Here is a 21,308-nt window from a genome sequence, read left to right on the forward strand (position 1 = left end):
CCAGACTGACCCCACAGGTCCAACCCTTGAGTTCCTATCACTCACCTTGTCTTTCCACCCTCACAATCCCTCCCTGGAAAGTGGTATTTGGGCCTCAAGGTGAATGCTAGTCTGGACAAGTAGCTGTGTTGATCAGTAAATCCAGTGTGGTGAAAAGGGATGACCACTTGTCTCTTTAAATTCTCAAATAAAAATAGACACTGTTGTAAAAAAAAAAAACCACAAATAAAACCAGTATAGATTTATTATATAATAATAAAATGGAACATTATGAATTCCCTGAAACCTTCCACATTCTCAGCTCCCAAAATTCTATTCAGATCCTATCAATTTCTCTCACATTTCAGTGGTCTTCACTCTTGTCTCTGACTGCCCAAACTCTATCTTATCATGCTCCCTTCCAACCTTTTTAAAGATAGGCCTCTAGGTAGCATCCTTTGCTTCTTATAACTCTCCATTGACAGCATGTGAAAGGGTATGATTGGCTGACCAGACTTCTCCAGTTTGTTTCTTCACAGCTTATCTTCTGTGTTATGGCCTTTTGGAACCAAGTTTTACCAAAGAGAACGAGAGGCAGAGAATTCTGGGGCTGTTTGGTTTCCATTCATATGTTTATTAGTTTTACAGGAATGCAATATTGTCTGCATGCAATTTGATATAGTTGTGGGGAAATATGTTTAAGAACCCCCTCCCCCCCACTGTTAATTAAAACAGAGGGACTAATACATTTTTGCTCACAGTGTGAATCTGCAAATGCTGCTTGAAATGTGTTCATCTATTGGTCTATTCCTAATGCACCAGGCTTTTGTTAAATACCATCATCATCACTGTCATCATCATCATCATCAGCAGCAGCAGCAGCATACAAAGTGGGGCAGTTGTTCACATGTTCAGTTAGTAGACCAGAGTTTGAATTTCTTCTCAGCCATGGAAACTCAATGGTGAGTGTGGGGCAGGTCATCTTCTCTCAGCCTTGGAGGGAGGCAATGGCAAATGCCATTCAAATGCTTTGAATTTCCCCAGGCAAACCCTCTGTGATAGTTCACCAAAAGATGGAAATACCTTGAAGGCACACAACTTCAATAACAACAGCAACAACATTATTGTTATGTTATAAATATTGTTGTTATTGTTGTTAAATACATATGGGAGAGGGACCTAAATAATAATAATAAATAATAATAAATAGTTTATTTATATCCTGCTTTCCCAATTTTGATCAAAGCGGCATACAAGTTTAAGTAAAAAGTGCATCAAAATAAAAACAATTCAAACAGTATCTAAAAACAGTCACAATAACAATAAAAACAGCAGGTTCAGCTGAGTGGGGAAATCCATAAACATCACAAGGTCGTCAAACCGAGGGGGTGAAACATGAAGTAACATCTCATGGGGGGAAGGCTTGAGAAAAGAAGAAGGTCTTAAGGTTCTTCTTAAAAGTATCTAAAGATGTGGTGGACCTGCTGGACTGAGGGAAAGGAACTAGTATTCTCCCTCATTTCATTTATTTATTTATTTATTTATTTAATGGAATAGAATGTATGAACTGATGGCATCTTGGCTTCTTGTATTTGTTGTGTGCCTTCAAGCCATTTCTGATTTATGGCAACTCTAAGGCAAACCTTTCATGGGGTCTTCTTGATGTCACAAGGAAAGAGGTGTCTGTCCCTCTTTCAGTTCAGGAATCTTCCATTGTATCTTGTGTCCACATGTGAATGTATAGAAGAAGGAGACCAGGAGTAGCTTTGGTGAGATCTATCATTACCTTATTCAAGGTGAAAAGAGTCTACCCCTTAGTCTTGACAATTGCAGTCCCTTGCAACCTTCAGCTCCCCTTTTGAACTCAGAAGGCTTTTCAATCCACTGGGCCAAACTAATAAGACATAGTGGTTACAGAGGCATGGAGAGGAACAAAGATGCCAACAGCAACAAAGGCTCTTTTATTCCGAAGTATATGTAAATACAGAGGTGGCTTCCTCTTTAAATTAGTGTCTGTGTCTTCTTGACCCAACTACACTTAGAAACATACATCCAGTGATTCTGTGACCACTTTTTAGGCCATACTTTTCAAACCAATGGAAAGAAAAATGATATTTTGGCTTCACTGTGTTTTCTTTTTAGCAGTTTTTAGAGGTAACTGTTCTCCTTTCAAATACTGCTGAATGTTATATTATGTGAGTTAGTATGCAAAGGTCTCTTTACACTGGATTCTATATCAGGTGTTCAATCAGAGGTCCAGATGGTGGAGTCCGGAGGAGCTATAAGAAGGCCTGGAGATTCCCTCCACCTTTCCTGTCAAGTCTCTGGATACACTTTCAGCACTTATGGGGCACACTAGATGAGACAAGCTCCTGGAAAAGGCTTGACATGGGTAGCATACATAAACTCAGCCTCATCTACCATATATTACTCGAGTCAAGTGAAAGGTCGATTCACCATCTTCAGGGACAACTCAGACAGCTTGCTGTATTTGCAAATGAACAGTCTGAAACTGGAAGACACTGCTGTGTATTATTGTACAAGTGGCACAGCAAGAGGAAGTGAATCTGAAGCTGGCAAAAACCGACATTGCTGATGGAATCTCTCCAAGTTCATTCAGAGGATAGCAGTCTGAGTGAAAAGCACACAAAATGGAGGATAACTAATCTGGTGAAACCACTGTTTCTTTTGCTTCTTTTTGTTATGTGCCTCCAAGTCATTTTTATTTATGGCGACCCTGGAGTAAATCTGTCATAGGGTTTTCTTGGCAAGAGGAGGTTTGCCATTGCCCAGAGGCTGGGACTTGCCCAAGGTCAAGTTGAACAAGTAGGTGACCTTGCCTGACTCCTTTGTCAATTGGGAATTATCCTGTTACTCTCTATTCTGTCCTGAGAAGACGTCACCATCAAGACAATCAAAGATAATGGCACTCCCATTCTTTTAATACGCTGATATAAACCCACAAGAGAATGTATGAGGAAGGAAAAGAAACATAATGTTTGTGGGTCTTTTGGGGTTTTTTTTCCAGCATGTACAGAGAGGATTCATCTTCAATCTCTTCCTCCTATGAACTTCCCTGAGCTGCCTCCACTTCTGTGATCAAAAGCCATAGCAAACAGGTCAAATGGTCAGTTATGATTTGATTCTCAGAATGTCTCATGGTACAAGTCTGTTTCTGACCCAGTATTGTTGGTTTTAATGCCTTTAAACATCAGGCATAGATGAACCAGAAACAGTGTTTATTCAATTTGGATCATTTACTTTATTTTTGAAGTAAAACTCTGGTGGTTTTTGTTGAATTTTGACTTGGAGGGTTTTTGTTTTGTTTTGTTTTTGTGTTTTTGTTTTGTTTGTTTTTTAATATGGGATTGTCAACCAAGTGAAGGGCTCCTTCATCCATTATATAATTTGCACTTGTAAACTTCCATGGTCGATCTTAAGCATTTCCAGGTAGGGTTGCAGAAAGTTCTGTCTGAGACATAGGCGTTACCCTACTAGTTGTGGTAGAAAATGCTGACCCAGATAGGTCAATAGTCTTACGCAGTATGAAACAACTTCCTATGTTAATATAGATCCTCAATGAAATGAAATTTCCACTGTTTTATAAATCACCATGAAGAATGACAACTTTTTACATTTTTCTGGACTCATCATGAATGCTGGGGATTTTTTTTTCAACCTTGGTTATAAATAGTTTGTGCCATCCATGCTTGAATGAGGATTTCAGGTCTCATCAGCCAGAGAGGCAATTTTACTGTGGAAGAGAGGAACATGAACTTGTGATTGGACCCTCCTCTATATATGCATTTTATGACAAGAGCATCTCTTTATGGAAATAGTTCCTCCAGCCAATTTACATCGAGTTTAAATAGGCAAATGCTATTCGCTCTGCCTTTTCTTCTCTATGTGAGTTTAAAAGCTGTCTCAAACTAAAGCAAGGATTAACTCAGTAGCCAAAAACTTCTTTTCTTTCTTCCTACTTCCAAAAAGAAAGATGCAGTCTTTGTTCTTTTCCATGGTCCTGTTGGGCATCACACCTTGTAAGTTTCTCGCATAGAGGCAGTATCATTTACTATTAATTTTCATTTTGCACATTCATCTCATAAGAGATTAGTCTTATTCTTAAAGGACCGTTTCTCCTCCTTTCTAGGCATCTATTGTCAAGTGATGCTGGGACAGGTCAGTTCCGTGGCATTGAGGCCTTCAGAGACCCTCAGGCTCACCTGCAAAATTTCTGGGTTCACTCTCACTACAACTGGGTATGCTGTGAGCTGGATTCGTCAGCCTCCAGGGAAAGGATTGGAATGGCTGACCCTTGTCTACTGGGATGATGATAAGCTCTACTCAGAATCCCTGAAAACCCGTCTCACCATTTCCAGAGATGTTTCCAAGAGTGAAGTTTATTTAGAGATGAGAGGCATGGAGACCAAGGACAGTGGCATGTATTACTGTGCCAGAAGAGACACAGCATGCAAAAGCAATGGAGAACCTAGACAAATACCAGCTTCACAGTGACTAGGCATTTCCTAAAGCAGGGCCACTTTTCACTGTGTTAGTAGGAGGGATTCTGAGTTGCATTTAATGAGACAAAGCTAGAAACAGCAATTGCTGGAAGTCTCATAGCATAAAGTCCATAAGACTCCCTGTAAAGAAAACAGGAAGTTGCCCTGTTGAACCTGTTGGACTAATTCCAAATGTGGCCATGCTTCAAATATTCCTCAGTCATCTGCTCTTGACTTCATTCTCTGTAGCTGTCACAGTCATATTCTTCTATCAGATGTGCATTTCAACCCATATCCAGATGTGTAGTGAGCTCTTGGTATCCACTGGGGTTTGGTTCTGGGATCCTCTGCAGATACCAAAATCTGTGGATGCTCAGGTCCCATTAAAAACAATGGAATAGTAAAATGGTGCCCCTTATAAAACAGCAAAATGAAGGTTTGCCTTTTGGAATTTAAATATTTTTTGAAGATTTTTCAAGTAGTGGATGCTTGAATCCATGGATAAAAAAATCTGTGGATACATAGAGCTGAGTGTATAATATTAATTTCATCTCCTTTTTTAAAAAAATGGCTAAAATCACACTCAATGCTGTGTAACATTACACACACCTAGGGTAAGTCTACACTTAGGAGAAAAGTCCAAATGGATTCCTCATCTGTTCTGCCATCCACCTGCCACAGAGCTGCCCTACACCTGTTTTGTCGGCATCATTTGTCTCCACTGCAGATGTTGCTGCACTGTCAGACTTTCTCCCAGCTTCAGGACAGATCAGTGCTGGCAGCCATTTACCTTCCCCACCTGCAGTGACATTAAAATAAAAAATTTTCCTGCTTGTGATGTGCCCATGGTCTGGGGAATTCAGGGTCCCTCCCCCCTCCCCCCCTTGTGTAAACTTGGCCCTAGTTATGTAGCCGACACATAGGAACCCTAATACTGAATTGCAAAAATGCATTACAGGACAGTGGTTTGGGATACCTGCACAAAGAAGGAAGGAATTTATTTTCAGCTCTTTTCTTTTCCTCCCTTCCTTTCTTTTTTTGAGAATCTGCCGAAGTTCACGAATGTCATCATATTCATAATGGAATGTTGTTGGGTTTTTTTTAATGAATTTGGGAAGAAGCAAAACAGACAGATTTCCCCATTCCTTCCTGTTTCAAGTTCAGTGAACAATAAACTGGAATCAACTTACTATGAGAAAAGCTAGAACTAAGGATATGGAATATGCTGGTAGATTGATATGTTAACAATTTCAGAACACACTGGGTTTGATCCATATACAGTGGGCCCATGGTATCTGAAGGAGTTCAGCCCCAGGACTCCATGGATGCTCAAGTCCCAAACTGCATGGATGCTCAAGTCCCCTTATATACAGTGACATAGTAAAATGATGTCCGTGATATAAAATGGAAGAATCATGGTTTGCTTTTGGGGTGTTTTTAATATATACAGTATATATTTTAAGCCATGGATGATGGGACCCATGAATGGAGCATCTGTGGCTACAGAAGGTCGACTGTATAATCATACTTAAAGTAGGGGGTAGAATAAGATTTTTATACAGAACAGAAAACTACCGTACAGTATTTGTTATTCTTTCATAGAGTGACATTTCCTTTTTTATTTCAAAATTAATCTACATGAAAGATTGTCTGTGGAATAAATGGACTGTGTATGGAATGAGTTAGGAATCGAAGGAATATATGGGAGGGAGGACATGTTTCCTGTTAGGAAATGCAGATGAAAAGTTTCCTGGACTGAAAAGAATCTGCACAGTTTGGGACTTATTTTGCATAAAATTTGCACATTAAAAAATTGTAGAGAAAATGACATTTTCTATATGATATTTTCCAGGCTGAAAATGCTGTGTCCTGTTCCAAAACATATTGTTTTCTGCATTTAAAAAGTATGACATGCACACTTTTGCACACAATAAGTCCTGAACTGATTCTATCCATACAAGGGGGAGAAAATAGACTAACTTCTTGAACAGGCAAGAAAGAAGCAAAAGGTACATAGACCAAAGAAAGATATAAAGAGAAGAAACAAAAGAATACATTATCTACATTCCCCTGTCTCACCAGTCACTTTATACAAGCATTGGTGCCTCTTTGCCTCCGACATTGACATTGTGGTCATAGTGTAACGCAACACTTGGTGTCCCATTTTTTATTTCATCCTTCTCTAGCAAGGGCTTTGCTTTATTTTCATGCTAAAATATGCAAATGAAGCAACAGCTTCCTATTTAAATGACTGGTACAAATTCTCTTTCTCTACTATACTTAGCTGCACAGCTCTTGGGTGGCTGGGACTATTTGCAAGTCAATCCTTCTCAAAGGAACAGAGAAATGATATTTTGGCTTCAGATTAGTTTCCTTTTAGCAGTCCTTCATGGTAATCCTCCTTCATGATGTACTTGACAAGTAGAGAAGAGCACTATTTTAGGTGAAAATGTGAAGACACATTTGTGATACGTACTTCTCTTTTTCAGGTGTTCAGTCAGAAATCCACTTGAAGGAATCTGGAGGAGGTATAAAAAGACCTGGTGAATCCTTCCGGCTCTCTTGTCAAGCTTCTGGATTTCCCTTCGACAGTTACTGGATGAGTTGGGTGAGAGAGAGCCCTAGAAAGATTTTCGAATGGCTAGGACAGACAAACCCAGATGGAAGCACAAAATATTATGCAGAGTCAGTGAAAAGGCGCATTACCATCTCCAGGAACAACCCATCAAACATGCTGTACCTGGAAATGCATAGCTTAACAGCTGCGGACACTGCAATCTATTACTGTGCAAGGGACACACACAGTGAAAGGAAGTAAATATAAAACCAGGCAAAAACAGTCTCTTTTGCCACTGGCAACAAGAAAATTAAGGGTAAAGAGAGTGATAACTGTGACTGCATCCTCAGATTTTTATTTTATTTTATTTTATTTTTAAAAACCATCAATCCAGGTCTCCTTTATCCAGAATTCTGAATATCCCAAAATTCAAAATTGTCTGCATGGGTGGCTGAGGTGGCGACACGTTTGCTTTCTGATGGTTTCATGCACACAGTGATTGAAAATACTGCCTGTCAAATTACCCTCGGACTATGTGTATAAGGTGTATATGAAATATAAATGATATCTCATCATGTATATCCAAACGTTCCAAAATCGGAAAAGTTTCACAATCCAAAATACTTCTGGTCCCAAATATTTTAGAGAAGGGAGATTCAACCTGCTTGTTTTTCTTGCAGATAATGCAGTGCTGGAAAGTATATATAACATTACTTTGAAGAAAAATTAGTACGAAGAGTTCAGTGGCCCCTTTGCTTTTGCGGGGGGTCTGTTCTGGACCCACCCACCCCCTCCCTGCAAAAATGGAAAATTGCTGATATTTGAGCTTCATTGGCTTGAATGGTGGCGCATGCCTGCAGATACCCATGGGCACATGCCCCATTTTGTTCCCCTCCATTTGCTGTCCACAAATGGTTAAGGGACATAGATTCCAAGTCCATGAAACAGAGGGATGACTGTAGTTTGTCCCACCAGTCTCTCACTCTCAGGGACTCACAATAGCTAACAAGCCATGGGACTTAAAAGGTCTACACAGAACAGAGAAAAACTGTTCATAGCAAACAGATTGCCTTATTGGCAATGAAAAGCAAATCAGTTAACCACAACAACAACAACAACAACAACAAAATTAAAGGCAAAACCTGTCTGGATTGAAAGCCCTTTCCAGGTTGTAGGAAGTATGCATATATATTGTGTTGAAACATCGATAAATGTTATTTTATGTATTTTATGTATAAAATTTAATAAAGATATAATTTTTTTCCCGTGGCGGATTGCACCCCTAATGTATTTTCCCCAAGCACCACCGCCCGCTGGGTCCTACTAATCTCTCTCTCCTCTCTCTCCTCTCTCTCTCTCTCTCTCAGGTGCTTTCGCACCGCCTTGGGACGTCCTCCGGACGTCCCATTTTAAAAAAGGGCGTCTCTTATGACGCCCCTGGACCTAGTAACGGACGGCCGTCCGTACAAGATGGCGCCGGCCCTTCTACATGGCCGGCGCCATCTTTGCGTATCGGACGCTGAGCGTCCGTATGCGTCGCGCCGCTTGTGACGTAGCGAGTGCGCCCCTGGCGCCTCGCTACGTCGCAAACGCGACGGAAAAAGAAGCTCCATTTTGGAGCTTCTTTTTCGGTCCGCGCGGGAGTCGGGCCGTGTGAAGGCTCCGGCTCCCCCACGGACCTACTGGCGGCGGCGGCAGACCGCCGCAAAGCGGCGGTCTGTACCCCACCTCAGCCACATACACATGTATTCAGTGCACATTTTTTCAGAGGAGTCACCAGAGGGTGGCACCAAAGAACGACAAACCAGCAATGCTTGTGGCAGGGAAAGTGTTTGAGTGAAAAATGAAGTATTAATGATGAGCAGCTATCATTCTTGGCCAAGGTTCAGGCCACTGTGGGTTGCTTCAGGAGGTGGTTTTGCTTTGTTTTGTTTTGTATATATAAGAAAATAGACCTCATGGAGGACATACAATGGAGACCAAACTTCTCAGCTTCCTGGTTTTCATCTTTGTGCTACTATGAAAACTTCAACATGTTCCATAAGGCAGCAAATTTTCTTTGAAGTTGCCAAGACAGACAGGAGTGTTGCTATAAAGACAGCAAATAGTAAATACAATTTTATATATTAAAAATAATATTATTATATATTTCTATATTAAGAACAAGGTGCTGGATCCTGAATCATCTCTCAGTGTATGGAAAAGTTCTGAACATGGAAAGTAATTGAGGGTTTCTATGAATCCTCACAGCACACAGTACGTCCTGTTGAATAGGACTCCCAAAGATCCGTGTAGCATGTTTTTGGGAATTGGAGGAGCTGCAGTGAGGAGGAGAAAAATGGGAATGACACTTCCACTAGTTCTGTATTTTTAAAAAATTTCTTAATTTCTTTAATTTGAGTTAAACCCAGTGACTTGATTCACATCAAAAGGGTTTTGAAAAGGGAGCCCAAAACCGGAAGAGAAGAATCAACTTAAATTCTCCCTTGCCTGAGATGGCAAGTCTCAAAGGTAAGCATTTGTTGGGATAGTTTCTTGTATCATGGTGGGATGACTTCCCAAGCTTCCTGGTCTTGCTCTTTTTGTTTGTTTGTGTATTTTTTTTTGTTCCTCCTATTCATCTTCCCTCTCTGAGCATGTGAAGAGTGTCAGTAGCAAAAGAAGGAGCAGTAAGACTTTGTTTTGGGTCAGTGGGGAAGACCATGTCAAAATAGAAGAGCAGACACATGGGGAAGAGTGCCAATGACAAGGAAGTGAACCTGCTCTGGAGGGCTCCCCTGAGAAGGTGTTTTGGCCAGGAGCACTCAAAAATCTGGTGCTCATGTTGTTGTCTGAAAGGACTTCAAAGTAGGTTTTTAAAAGACCAAAAGGAAGGGGCTGAGTTGCTTCCTATACAATCTTGGGAAAGAGGACTCCAAAAAGAATCTCCAGTTGGGAACTCATCCTGTGTGCAGAATATTTGGATTAGGACTCACAAGGGAGTAACTTACTGCAAACACAGAGAATATTCTAGAAGTATCCACAAGGTTCCTCTTTAGAGCTGAAGTATAGCAGTGTCTTCACTGATATATACTAGGAAGAAGGGGATCTTCATATTGCCTAAGAGGCCACCCAAACCTGGTAATGACACTACAATAAAGTCAAGGTGGGCATTTGAAAAATGACTAAGGAGGACTTTTTCAAGTTATGCTTGTCTGCCAAAATTTTGGGAAACAAAGCCCTCCAGAAAATGTTCCAATCGCAACAGACCTGGACAATAGGAAGGTCCTAAGAAATGCAAGATTCCAAAGCACCAGTCTAAAGGGTGTTGCAGAATGTATTCTTAGGAGTTTATTACACCAGACAAATCCCGTGCAGAAACTAAATTTAAAGTGGAAAACAACCCATTTTTCCCCCACATGACGTTCAGAGTTAACCCGAACAGAAAGTAGAAAAAATCCACAAATGTGGGTTGTTTTCAGACAACATTTGTGTGAAATAACATGAAAATAACCCAAACAGAAAGCTGACAAAAGCCACTCCTTTTTACTTTTGGGAAATTCCAAAAGTATAACGGAGTGGTTTTTGTTGGCTTTCTATTCAGGTTATTTCTCTTTCTGCCAATGTGTCTGAAAAGCAACCGGCATTTGTGGGTGTTTAGTGGATTTTAATATCCCATTTCTGCACAGGATTTGCCTCCTTAGAAATGGATCAGTAACATGCAAACTTATTTCAAGACTGGTTGTCCATAACAAGAACCCAAAATGAGTATGAGTGAATTAGTCTTTGAGGCTGTTTCATACCTTAAGAGGATAAGTAATTTATACCAAATGCAGAATATTTGTTTCATAACTCCCAGCAAAGTAAATTCAGGAAATACATATCATATTGTTTAAGCATCCACAGGTTTCCCCTTCCTAATTCTAGTATATATACTCTTTCATGCTAAAAGAGGAAGAGTGGGCAGGATGATGAATCCCAGATGCAAATCACATGCCGAAAGTTCTTTCTGCTTAAATATAATCTCTTTTAGACTCATTCTGTTCCCTGAATCCAGTAATAAACTCTTCCTTTGCAGCTCAGTCAGATGCCATGGCTGGACACATGAAATGTCTATTTCATTTTGTGCTGATTTTCATTCTCCCCTCTGATGAGTCTCTATGAGAGAAGACTGGAAGCAATGCTTCTCCTTTTCCTAATGTGTGGGTAAAATTTAACTGAGTTCTCTGCTCTAGGTGTCCTTTCTCAAGTCACCCTCATGGAGAATGGCCCTGGAACAGCAAGGCCTGGAGAGTCCATCAAGCTGACCTGTGCTGTCACTGATTATTCCATTTCAAATAACTATTGTTGGAACTGGATCCGGCAGCCAAAGGGGAAACAGCTGGAATGGATGGGGTATATCTGTTATGATGACAGCACCAGATATGCTCCCTCACTCCAAAACAGAATTTCTATTTCCAAAGATAATGGAAAGAATGAGTACTATCTGCAGATGTCCTCCTTGGTAGCCACAGACTCTGGCATGTATTATTGTGCAAGAGACACAGTGAAGAATTAAACCAAGGCAGTCGAACAAAAAGAGGAAATTGTTTTTTTAAAAGAAAGTTTTGTCTGAATATTTACAACATCACACTACAATGTTATAGCACTATTGTACCATCTTAACTGCTAATGATATCTACTATGTACTATATAGAATTCTCAGCCAGAGAGCTCTTAGGCCTCGCCAAACTATGAACCCCAGAATTCCATAGGAGGCAGCTATAGCAGTTGAATTTACTTAACTGATGAAAATAGCCTCACCCAGAACTGAAATTGTTCGTTGCACTTGAAGAGCAGAAAGCTCTGCCAAGGACAACTAGGGCCCTAGATAGACGGGCCTATAGTGCGCCTTTGTCACGTGCTAGGGGTTGGCCGATATATGCCCATATATGCCTCACCCCTAGCACGTGACGAGGGCATCAAAATGGCGGTGCCATGTACACACAGGCGCCGCCACTTTGACATGATGGACACTTAGCATCCACACATTGCACCCTCTTGTGATGTCGTGAGTGCGCCATTGGCGGTCTGCAGTGTCACAATGGAGCCGCAGAAAGAACCCATTTTTTGCGCATTCTTTTTGCCATGCGAGGAAGCCGTGCAGTTTGTCCTTTTTGGGCGGTCTGCACCCCCCTTAGATAATTAAACATGTGACATCCCCATGGCATTTGGTGGCAAGGGAATGACACTGAGTGACTAGGCAGATCCTTCCCATTGTCCCTGACTCATTCCCTGGCCTGTCCCCTCTACACAACCTGCCCTGCTTCCCTCCTAGAAACAGGAAGACCTCTCCAGCCAGTGATAGGAAGATGATGTCATTCTCCTAGATTACCAAAGTATACCCAGGCACCTGAGAAGATGAAGATTTCCATATCTGGCTGCATCATGGCTCAAACATCCCCAAAACATCCTGAAAAGCCAGGCGCACAGGGATGTAGCCAAGGGGGGGGATCTGGGGGTCCGTACCCCCCCTTCCATTAGAAAAATGAATGGTGTGTGCTGCTGCGCCGCCGCACTCAAGCCCCATTATAATGGTGGCACTTAGTCTGGACCCCCCCCTTCCTAAAATCCTAGCTACGTCCCTGAGGCGCACTTCCTCCATTGTCAGGGAATCATTGCTCTCTCTCTCTCATGTCCCTGAATCGTTGCAAGGGGAGCAGGTTTCCTATGAATGTAAACTTTGCGTTCATAAGAAATCTGCTCCCCAAGAACGATTCAGGGATGCTAAGGAGGGAGCGATGATTCCTGACGATGGAGGAAGTACGCCTGGCTTCCACCAAAGGCAATTCCAGAGTCCAGTCCTTCACCAAAAGAGAACCAAGGTGTACACAGATCTCTCATACTCTCCCTCTGCTATTTGCCAATCGACAGCCTATTTAATGACACCATTCATAGCCAATTGTCCAGATTTCATCAGATATACGTAGTGTGGTAGATGGAAAAAACCTATAAGGGGGGATTCCTACCAAGCACCAGAGTGACCAGCAGTGTTCACACTGCACTGAGGTGGGAAAGTGAATAGGAGGAGTGCATTGAGCCAAATTCAAAGAGAATATGTGAAGGGGCTGCCAGGACTTATAAACCCTCTGCCTCCATCCACTTATACAGTACAGTACTAGCTTGACTTCAAGCACCGTGTGCAATGCATTCTGGCCTTGGTCCATCAAAACACCCCTTTCCCCACAGCATCTTCAGCCATGCTAGCCAGGTAGCACAGACAAATTTTGGCATGCTATTCATATCTAACAGCTACACATTAAGGGGGGAAACTCATAATGGATTTTCCCATTCATGCAAACCCAAGTATAGCATGCAGCATAATATATCTCCGTACATTCATATAAAGAATTACAAAATCATAGAGGTGGAAGGTACCTCAAGCACTTATTAAAAATGAAGGCTATCATACCACTTTCCAAGATAGTCTATTTCATCATGTTCTGCTGTTTCTGCGGATATGGATTAGTGGATTTGAATTACAAGAAAGAAGATTCTGAGTAAACACCAGAATATAGCAATAGCAATAGCAAGTATATTTCTATACCGCTTATCAGTGCACTTAAGCACTCCCTAAGCGGTTTACAAAGTGTATATGACATTAAAAGCTATTCAGTAGCATTTATCTGTCTCCTGAAGGCACTATCAATAAAGAACAATCAATTTTGATTTGGTTCCATTTGACATTTATTAGGTATGGTTCTTTTTTAAAGGTCGGCATCATGTTTAACCATTTATTATTGTTATAAATACTACAGATGATAACTGCCACCTACACAGCATTATCTTGCAATTTTATCCTTTATCATTTCACTTGAATGAATTTTATCCATGGAACATGGTGATTAGTTCTCATGGCTTGCATCCTCACCAATCACTCCCGCTACAAAGAGAGCTTTTAAATAGAGGAATACAGCTGTTGGCCAGTGGAAGAGATTGCTTTGGAGGATGATGGACTCTTCATCTTTGAAGGGCTTTAAACAGAGGTTGGATGGGCATGTCTCAGAAGTGCTGTAACTGTGTATTTTTGCATGGCAAGATTTTGGACAAAATGGCCCTTGTGGCCCATTCCAATATTAAGAATCTGTGATTCTATTTTTCTTTATTAAGTGTTCTCTACTGTTTAGTTCTGGCTTCAACAGAACAATGTAGCATTTGGGGAAAAAGATGCAACTAAGCAGCCCAGCACTGGAAGCTAGGATAGAGAAAATCTCAACAGCCACCATATATTTTCCTTTACTACTCAGGTAGATTGGGATATAAGCCAACCAAACACAGCAAAACATCAACATGCTAAAGGTGATAAATTTGGCTTCATTAAATGTGTCTGGCAAATTCCTAGCTAGGAAAGCCACACAGAAGCTGATGAGGGCTAGGAAACCCATGTACCCCAAGGCAAGATAAAACATAGTGACAGACCCTTGATTACATTCTGCTATGATCTCTCCAGTCACTGACTTCATATCTAAATCTGGGGTCGGATGAGACATTGACAACCATATAGTACAAATGCCTATTTGAATGACAGAGCAAGTAAGGACAACAGAGTGGGCCAATCTGTTCCTCAGCCACTTTCTCATCCTGGACCCTGGCTTAATAGCTATGAAAGCTAGAACCACAGTGATGGTTTTAGCCAAGACACAAGAAATAGCTACTGTGAAGACAATGCCAAAAGTCGATTGCTGAATGAGGCAGGTCACTTTCCCAGGTTTTCCTAGAAATAGAAAAGAACACAGGAAGCTGAGCAGAAGGGAGATGAGGAGAATGTAAGTGAGGCCACGGTTGTTGGCTTTGATTACCGGAGTATCTTTGTGACTAAGGGATATTCCAAGTACAAAAATTGTGATCAGAGCAAAAGAAACAGCAACTGATGCTAAACTGATCCCTAAAGGTTCTTCATAGGACAGAAAATTTATCATTTTAGGAATGCATCTATTTCGGTCTTTGCTTGGATACTGATCTTCTTGGCATTGGAAACAATCGTCCATGTCTGGATTTAAAAAAGAAGACAAGAAGGATATCTATCATATGTACATGGACTGGGACCAGTTTGCATCACTAGCCTCAACAACAAAAGAACGCAAAATGCAAAATACAAAAAACAGCTATGACTTTATTGAGCCAAATAAAAGCAGAAAATACATCATGCAAGCTTTTGAAGCTTCCCTGGCTTCTTCATCAGTTAAGAAATGTTCAAAAGCATACAGGAGAAGAAAAATGACAATGTTACATTCACAGGCCTGCATTTTGTCTAAGATGTTACTTCTGTTATCAGTTAAGATGGTTTGGAGGAGTATCAGTTGACACAGTGACCTGAACAGCAGTGGAAACTGATGGCAATTGAAGGTGCTGGAAAGACTCCAGGTCCTACAGATAGATACTGGAAATACATTCAGTGAAAATGAAGCATACCCTTTGAATTAGTTGCTGAATTGTGAATCAACATTTGTTTAAATAGCACTTATTCACAGTGTTTCTACTCTATCTGTTATTGCCTATTGGATTCAAGCTTCCGATCCTTTAAGCAAGTGTGATAATTGGAGCAATATGTGGGTTGCTCCATATCTCTCTTCTATTCTGATCTAAGGATGGTTCTCAAATCCATACAGATCTGTTGAGTTCTTTTCATTTCTTGAAATGCCAAAAGAATCACTACATTGAGCTCCACCGAAAACTATTGTGTTCAAATGTGTCTTGCTTCATATTTCCCATTCATTTCTTGATGCTGAATATTTATTAAATACAATTTATTACCTGGTTTGGAAGTGATCAAGAAGATACAGATTAGTGTATGCTCTTCCCACATCATCACAAGTATTCTGTGGACTTTGACACTTCGAAAACAATGAAGGATCTCATTTTACTATGATGGACTATTTCACACAACATGTCACTTACCACTTTCATTGGAAAATTTCCCTCCTGGACACAGAATACAATCATAGCAGCAGAATTTCTCCCCTTCTTTCTTTCTTTTATAATAACCAGGATGACATGACTTACTACAGACAGAAAGAGGTGGGATCTACACATAGTTGAAGAAAAGTCAGGTTGTGAGAAAGTGAACTCTTTTGGGGAGGGAAATCATAAACTAGTATGCAAAAAAAAAACAACCTCTTTCTTATTAATTGGTCTGGAAGAATGACAAATATGGCACACGAACTTTCCTAATTGTTGTACATATTGCTTTTGCAACAGGTCCATCAACTGATGAATATTTGGGGGGGGGGGGGCTGAAGCGAAAAAATGCCCTGATGAGAAGGTTGTTTCTTTTACTTAGCTTGTCCTCAGTCCTAAAAAGTCCTAAAGTCATAGTAAATATTTAATATGTGTTTCAAACATGTATATACACTGTACCTATTTTTGAAAGTGTGATAATAAATTTGGGTAGGGATGGAGTGAGTACTAGAAAATATTAGAAAATATTTTCAATACGGATTAAAAAAACATGTTTTTCAAGTACTGAGAAACTCTGATATGAAGAATAATGGACTGATGAGGATTTTGCAGATCAGGACTTATTCTGCACAAAATTTGTACATGGCTGATTTCTGCAGAAAACAGAATTTTCTGAGCAGAAAACAGCTTCATTAAACAGTGAAGAGTATTTATAATTCTGTCCTGCAGAAATCCTGTCTTCCAATATTCTGCCTTTCCATAACATCCATACCTGATTAAAGCTCCTATGCCAAGTGATCATATCCTCATTGATGTTAAATACTTTTCCTTCAAGACCATTGGGGTCAGCCCATCCAACTTTGACCTTAAGAAAGGACCTGTTAGGAAATATAACCATGTTCATTATATCGAATCCACCTCCTATTTCCCTGTTATTATTAAAAGATATTCTTTCTCCAGCAGTGTTGTTGAATGAAATGCTCTGTAGAAATGGGTGGAGCTGATTGGAAGGGGAAAAGGAAGAAGAAAAGTGTGTTAGAAATATCAAGTTTTGTTTCTTTAAAATTGAACAAAGAAACACATTTTGTTGCTAAACTCAGTTTGGAATGACACTTTATGTGCAATCCTATGGATGTCTGTTCCTATGTAACTCCCATTGAGCACAGTGGAACTTTTTCCTAGTTAAGTGTGTATAAAATGGAATCAAACGAAATCATCAGAGAAATAATGGAAGAAATCCCCCCCCCCACACACACACACACACACTGTTTTTACTGAGTAAATGTGAAGCATGATTGAGGCCAAACCACAGTTTAGGTAGTTACATCTAACAAAAGCCAAAGCCATAAAACTAGTTTATAGCACCATATTGAAGCAAACTTACTACTTACTTTCCTCAGGTATGAAGGACAGAGTAAAATTAATTCACTGATCTTTGTCAATTCACCAAGTTGGGTACTAATACTATACTAATTGCACTATATAATGGAAAGATTTCACTGGGAGACATTACCTGCCAGGCTTGAAGATCTTGAAGCTTCTTGCCAACCAACCTAGCTCCACGATTTGATCTAGATGAGTACAATGCATGTAAAGCATGTGCCACAGCATAGACAGCATTATAAATACCATAGCTATGGCCAGTCATGCGCATTTCAAAAAGAGGTCCAATGAGGCTTTCCAGCCGTTCCTCCCCAGTGCATGTTCCAGACACTTTGTATGGCACTCTTAGATTTACAACTGAACAGTCAAATGCTTCTTCCCAGAATTTTTTGAGAAAATCGTCTGCTTGTGTCCAGGAAGGTTTTATGGTCTGAAGAAATTCATGGAATCCTATAGGTTCATTGGAGTGAATTGTGAAGGAAATAGTACCATGGAACATTTGCACATCTGAGTTGCGTTGAAGGCTCGACAACGCTAAATCAATCTGGGTTGTTATAATCCACACCTTCACATAAAAACTAGTTTCCCTATGCTGATGTGCAATCAGATGCATAAAAAACCACATATACATAGCAGTAAAAGTATCACCATAGATGATAAATATTTTGCACTTTCTATGATGTATAAGTCGTTTCATATGCTGGGCTATACTATTTACGCCCTTTTCAAAATGGTGCTGCCTTGGAATTTGTTCTGTGAAGTCTGAACAGATTCCATTCTGGGAAAACAGTTGCTCTAGGGTTGTCAAGAAATTTTCTCCACTTTCGTCATCCACCGCAAAGAGTCCAACCCATGTCCATCCAAAATGCTTAAGCAAGCGAATAATTCCCTCGCATTGATGGGCTTCTTTTGCCGCCACATGATAAAGAGAAGGGAAATCCATGTTTTCATTCTGGGCTTGATCAAAGGAACCATAAGTGAGCTAAAAGAATATTTTTTGAAAGTGATTAGAGATGGTATTTAATCTATTTGACATAATTTCCAGACTAATAATAATAATAATAATAATAATAATAATAATAATAATAATAATAATTTATTTGTATACCACCCTTCTGAGAATCAGGGCGGTGAACAACATTTACATACCAATACATCAACAGGATCATACAAAGTACATTAAAAACAATTCAATAAAAATAATAAAATTTTCATACCGGCAGGGGGGGGGAGAATTACTGGTTGGGGTAGGCTTGTTCGAATAGATGGGTTTTTAGCCCCTTCCTAAATTGGGCTAGGGAGGTGGCTGAGCGGAGCTCAAAGGGCAGTGCGTTCCAGAGCTTGGGGGCTGAGATGGAAAAAGCCCTCCTAGAGGTGGAATTATATTTCACCTCTGGAACTCTTAATAATAGCTGCCCTGATGATCTGAGTGCGTGGGGCGGATTGTACGGAGAGAGGCGGTCCTCCAGATACCCTGGGCCCAAGCCATTTAGGGCTTTATAGGTAATAACCAACATAATCCTCAACCACATAGTGGTAATTGTTTCCCTGTGGTTGATAAATATCCTGGAATTCTTATAAATGTAAAGTAGATTCTTATTCCATTTATTCAAAGTATGAAAATTTAATTGGCTTGGGATTCATATAGTAAAGGATGAATTTATTTAATTCTCTACCAGTGTCATTCAGATATGTCTGCCTTTTTCTAGTCCACAGTAGTAATGGACAACTGTGAAAGACTATGGAGCTGCATTGGTCCCCCAGGACACCTTAGTGGGTGGCACCTCACATGCACTCTGGGTAGGTTTCACCCCACAAAAAATGCCCTCTTGGAAGCATAGGGCCATTTTCACCATGTTTTGGGGACTTTTTTAACAACAGAAAGTGAGCAGAAGTCAGCTCTTGTTCACCTGCTGTTTCAGCAAAGGTTGATCTATGGCCTATACTGGTCCAGTGGTGGAACAAAATTTGGAGGAATTGTCCCGATGCCACCTATAAAGCATTTTGGAGCTTTTTGGGGGGAGAAGAATATTGCATCTTTTCATCTGTGTTGGCTCAGGGATGGAAATGCCCTTCATACCCCCAGAAGTCATTTTGAGGGACTTTGGAGAAAACCATTTTTGGGGGTGATGGAACGCACAAAAACAGCGCTGGGGGCTATACTTGGCCCACCCCATTCTACAGTATAAAAATACTGCCAGAAAGAGAAGAGGAAATGTCTATTAGTCAGGCTGAATCTGCACTGCAGAAATAATGCAGTTTGACAATGCTTAGAAGAGAAACGACAACACAGAAAGAACCACAACCCGGAAACATCACCCAAGGAGACTTTCCGCTGTGCTTTCTGCAACCAGACCTGTTTATCCCGGATTGGGCTTTTTAGTCACCAACGCGCTTGTACAAAGCGTGGGATGAGTCCTTCCTGAATCTTTGTTCGTGAAGCAAAGCCAGAGAGAGAGAGAGAACTACAATAGTTTAATGTTATGAAATTCTGGGATTTGTAGTTTTGTGAGATATTTAGCCTTCTCTTTCAGAGAGCTCTGGTGCTACAACTAACTGCAAATCCCAGGATCCCATAGGATGGAGCCATAGTAGCTAAAGCAGTGTCAAAGTGCATTAATTCTGCAGTGCAGATTCAGCACCAGAGATCAGCGGAAACCCCAGAACGCTGCATGAATAAAGCCTACCTGTGGTATCTTATAGAGGCTTGACATTTGTGCCACATGGTATGAGGTATCAGAGGCAAGTGCTCCAATGATGGCAATTAGTTTTTTGTGTCTATCACATTGATAGTTGAAGGCAAAATTCTTGGATTTGAAAAGAAGATCTATGATGATACTATAGGTCATCTGGAGATTATTGTAGCTGTCATAGATGTGGAACCCAAGCGTGATGTTCCATAAAATATTAGGATTCTCATTTATTTCCTTCACAGCAAAAACCAAGGATAAAATATGCTGGTAGAACTTTGTCACCATGCTGGAAATAGAAATGAAATACTCTTTCATTGGGAAAGTCTAGAACATGCTTAAGTCCTAAACTATTGCTAATCCCAGCTAGAATACAATCACTAAATGTGTAAATATCATCTACCATGGTTTGGACTGGGAATTAGATTTATGCCAATGAAACACCTTTTTCTGTTTTATGTGACTGGCTGTAAAAGTATCATTTTAATATGCTTCAAGTACCTTTGGGTGAAAACCCTTTCCATCTTAAGGTAAATTAGGTTTCTGTTGGCTCAAAATATATTACACAAAGGCTATTATAAAACAGGAGAAAAAGTGAATATTTATTTAGTCTTAGGAATGGGGAAAGAATTAACTCATACCAGAAACTGACCATGTAATTATATACTTGAGGACCCACAATAGTCCACAGAAGTTTGACACAGTTCCAGAAAATATTATCCTTCTCTTGCTTTTAAAAGTGCATCTCCTGTACACACCATTAGATGAAGGGTGCAGGACCAGTTTCCTTCTTGATATTGTTGGTCTAAAATTCTGGATGTCCCTGATAGGACTGACACTCACATTTCACCACTATCTCACTGGATCATACAACAGCTTCAATGTGTTAAAGCCTGTTTCCAGGTCCCTGACAAACTTTATAAAAGCATTAATGGCTCAGAGAGATTTCCTCTGAATCACAGAGAAGAAAATACTACTTACATACCAAAATCAGAGAACTCTTGCCAAGGAAGTTCACTGAAAGAAAAGTTGTGCATGATGGTAGTCATCTGAGAAACAATCCCACCAATGACTAAATCTCCAGACTGATAGGACTCATGTGGAACAGGGGCAAGGTCAGTTTTGAGGCACATCATTGTATCGACTTCACACACCCAAAGAAAAAGCAGAAGCAACAACAATAACAATACCAGGCCGGTCTTCTGGTGGCAAACCTTACATAGAAATGCAAACTTTGCATCCATCTGTGGCATCTGTCCAGCTTTAGGAGGCTACTCTGGA

At 40.4% G+C, this 21,308-nt stretch overlaps 1 protein-coding gene and 1 gene segment (V, D, J or C); one reads left to right on the plus strand and one right to left on the minus strand.

Annotated features, from left to right (window-relative positions):
• The first annotated feature begins 3,910 nt into the window (after positions 1-3,910).
• LOC121933902 lies at positions 3,911-4,494 on the plus strand. The segment is given in 2 exon segments: positions 3,911-4,019; positions 4,130-4,494. Coding segments are annotated over 2 exon segments (411 nt in total).
• Positions 4,495-14,132: 9,638 nt separating this feature from the next.
• On the minus strand, positions 14,133-20,315 carry LOC121933903 (vomeronasal type-2 receptor 26-like). The gene is made up of 5 exons (XM_042473888.1): positions 20,025-20,315; positions 17,468-18,319; positions 16,727-16,954; positions 15,955-16,081; positions 14,133-15,046 (listed from the first exon to the last, which is right to left on the minus strand). The coding sequence occupies exons 1-5, from the start codon at positions 20,313-20,315 to the stop codon at positions 14,133-14,135; spliced, it is 2,412 nt and encodes an 803-aa protein (XP_042329822.1).
• Positions 20,316-21,308: the final 993 nt, after the last annotated feature.

The sequence above is a fragment of the Sceloporus undulatus genome, chromosome 6 (genome assembly GCF_019175285.1).
Source record: "Sceloporus undulatus isolate JIND9_A2432 ecotype Alabama chromosome 6, SceUnd_v1.1, whole genome shotgun sequence".
NCBI classification, from domain to species: Eukaryota; Metazoa; Chordata; class Lepidosauria; order Squamata; family Phrynosomatidae; genus Sceloporus; species Sceloporus undulatus.